This window comes from Salvelinus sp. IW2-2015, linkage group LG2 (assembly GCF_002910315.2).
Source record: "Salvelinus sp. IW2-2015 linkage group LG2, ASM291031v2, whole genome shotgun sequence".
NCBI lineage: Eukaryota > Metazoa > Chordata > Actinopteri > Salmoniformes > Salmonidae > Salvelinus > Salvelinus sp. IW2-2015.
In genome coordinates, this window is record NC_036839.1 from 38,044,165 (window position 1) to 38,046,862 (window position 2,698).

The following is a 2,698-nucleotide window of genomic DNA, read 5'->3' on the forward strand; positions in this document are numbered from 1 at the left end:
GAGGGTCAGGTCTTGACACATTCCTGAATAACAGAGCAACACCTGAGGGTGGCGTCTAAAACAATTGCAAAATCTTAGGTGTTACAGGGACCTTGTAAAGAGATAAGAATTCCTTATAACTGACCCTCTGCATTTACCAGTTGGCTCACCAATAGGATATTATTTCGGAACCAATATTCTAAAAACAAAGAAGTATTTTATACAATATACCCGATTATTCCATATATAATATCTGTGTGTTGTAACACTCGTCTTCCTCCTCTTCTGAGGAGGAGTACATTTATTTAATAAAGCAAACTGAACAACTGAACAAAACAACAAAGAGAACGAACGAAAACGAAACAGTCCTGTATGGTTAGACACAGACACAGGAACATACAAACATACAAAGCAAACTATGGTCAGGGCGTGACAGTACCCCCCCCCCCCAAAGGTGCAGACTCCGGCCGCAAAACCTAAACCTATAGGGGAGCGTCTGGGTGGGCATCTGTCCGCGTGGCGGCGGTGGCGGCTCTGGCGCGGGACGTGGACCCCACTCCACCATAGTCTTAGCCCGCTTCAGTGGCCTCTTTGGAGCGGCGACCCTCGCCGCCGACCTTGGACTGGGGACCCTAATAAACGCCCCACTGGACTGAGGAGCGCCTCTGGACTGAGGGGCGTCTCCGGACTGAGGGCGGCTCCGGACATGAAGGGCGGCTCAGGCGCCTCGACTGAAGGCGGCTCAGGCGGTCTGGACTGGAGTGCAGGCGCTGCGACGGGCGGCTCAGGCGGCTCAGGACGGACGGGCGGCTCAGGCGGCTCAGGACGGACGGGCGGCCTCAGGACGGACGGGCGGCTCAGGCGGCTCAGGACGGACGGGCGGCTCAGGCGGCTCAGGACGGACGGCGCTCAGGCGGCTCAGGACGGACGGGCGGCTCAGGCGGCTCAGGACGGACGGGCGGCTCAGGACGGACGGCGGCTCAGGCGGCTCAGGACGGACGGGCGGCTCAGGCGGCTTCAGGACGGAACGGGCGGCTCAGGACGGACGGGCGGCTCAGGACGAGTACACGGGCGGCTCAGGAACGGACGGGCGGCATCAGGACGGACGGGCGGCTTCAGACAGACGGGCGGCTCAGGCGGGCTCAGGGAAGGCGGGCGGCTAAGGACAGGACGGAGACGGCTCAGGGCGGCTCAGGACAGACGGGCGCTCAGGACAGACGGGCGGCTTCAGGCCAGACGGGCGGCGCAGGGCGGTCAGGCAGACCCGGCGCTTCAGGCGGCTCAGGGACAAAACGGGCGGCTCAGGCGGCTCGGACAGACGGGGCGGCTCAGGCGCTCAGGACAAGACGGGCGGCTCAGGGCGGCTCAGGGACAGACGGTCGGCTCAGGACAGACGGGCGGCTCAAGGCGGCGTGGACAGGAGGAGACTCGGAGGGCGCTGGACAGACGGAGATCACCTGGGAGGAAGGAAACCAGAGAGACAGGCCTGGGTGCGTTGGGCTGCCACCGGGTTCTGGTACGTGGGGCTGCCACAGGAGGGCTGGTGCGTGGGGAGCTACCACAGGAGGGCGCTGATACGTGGAGGCACACCGGATAGACCGGACCGTTGGAGGCGCACTTGCAGGTCTCGAGCACAGCCTTGCCAACCTTACCTGGCTGAATGGGTCCCCCCGTAGACATGCCAGTGATAGCCGCAACTGGGCTGTGGCTGGCGAACCGGGGACACCATGCGCTGAGGCTGGTGCCAGTTACCCCGGCCCGAGAGACGCACTTGGAGGACCAGATGCGTAAGCCGGCTTCATGGGCACCTGGCTCGATGCCCACTCTAGCGCCGGGCGATACGAGGCGCTGCTATGTACCGCACCGCGGGCCTAGGCACACGTACTGGAGACACCATGTGCATACTCCACATAACCGGTGCCTGCCCGAACCCTCTCATCTCCACGGAAGCACGGGAGTTGGCTCAGGTCTCCTTACTCTGACTTAACCACACTCCTCGTGTTCCCCCCCCCCCCCAATACATTTTTGGGGCTGCCTCTCTGGCTTTCCAGCCGCGCCTCGATGCTGCTTCCTCTACCACCGCCTCTCAGCTTTTACGCTGGCCTACCAGCTCTTCCCGAGGGCCAGCAATATATCTCCAGCCTTGAGCCCAGGGTCCTTCTCCGTTTAAAAAGGTCCTCTCCCATGTTCCAGGAGTTCCTGACATGGCCGCTTGCTGCTGCTGCCTGTTCCCACGCTGCTTGATCCGGTTTGGTGGTGATTCTGTAACGCTCGATCTTCCTCCTCTTCTGGGAGGAGTAGTAGGGAAGGATCGGAAGGGACCTTATGCGCCAGCGTGGTACGTTTCCATATTTTTAAAAATGCAAACTGAACACTAACAAAACAACAAATGGAAACGAACGAAAACGAAAACAGTCCTGTTATGGTTAGACACAGAAACAACGGAACAGGAACCAATCACCCACAACCCCACAATGACCCAAACAGGGCTACCTAAATATGGCTCCCATCAGAGACACCGACTGACACCTGCCTCTGATTGAGAACACCACAATTCAGGCCAAACACAGAGAATATAGACAAAACTAGACATACAAACAGTAGAATGCCCATCACATCACACCCTTGACCCAAACAAAACATAGAAACAGTACAAAGACAAACTATGTCAGTGCGTGGACAGTGTGGAAAAAAATTGTGTTTTTATAAATTAAGGACC

At 58.7% G+C, this 2,698-nt stretch overlaps 1 protein-coding gene across 1 annotated transcript in view; it reads right to left on the reverse strand.

Annotated features, from left to right (window-relative positions):
• Nucleotides 1-799: 799 nt before the first annotated feature.
• Nucleotides 800-2,698, reverse strand: part of LOC139028584 (uncharacterized) — a 9,097-nt gene continuing 7,198 nt past the window's right edge. Inside the window, exons 3-6 of the mRNA XM_070446392.1 lie at nucleotides 1,500-1,830; nucleotides 1,357-1,417; nucleotides 1,004-1,138; nucleotides 800-896 (exon numbers count right to left, since the gene is read on the reverse strand). Of these exons, the coding sequence (XP_070302493.1) occupies nucleotides 800-896; nucleotides 1,004-1,138; nucleotides 1,357-1,417; nucleotides 1,500-1,830 (624 nt within the window). The remainder of the gene's footprint in view (nucleotides 897-1,003; nucleotides 1,139-1,356; nucleotides 1,418-1,499; nucleotides 1,831-2,698) is intronic.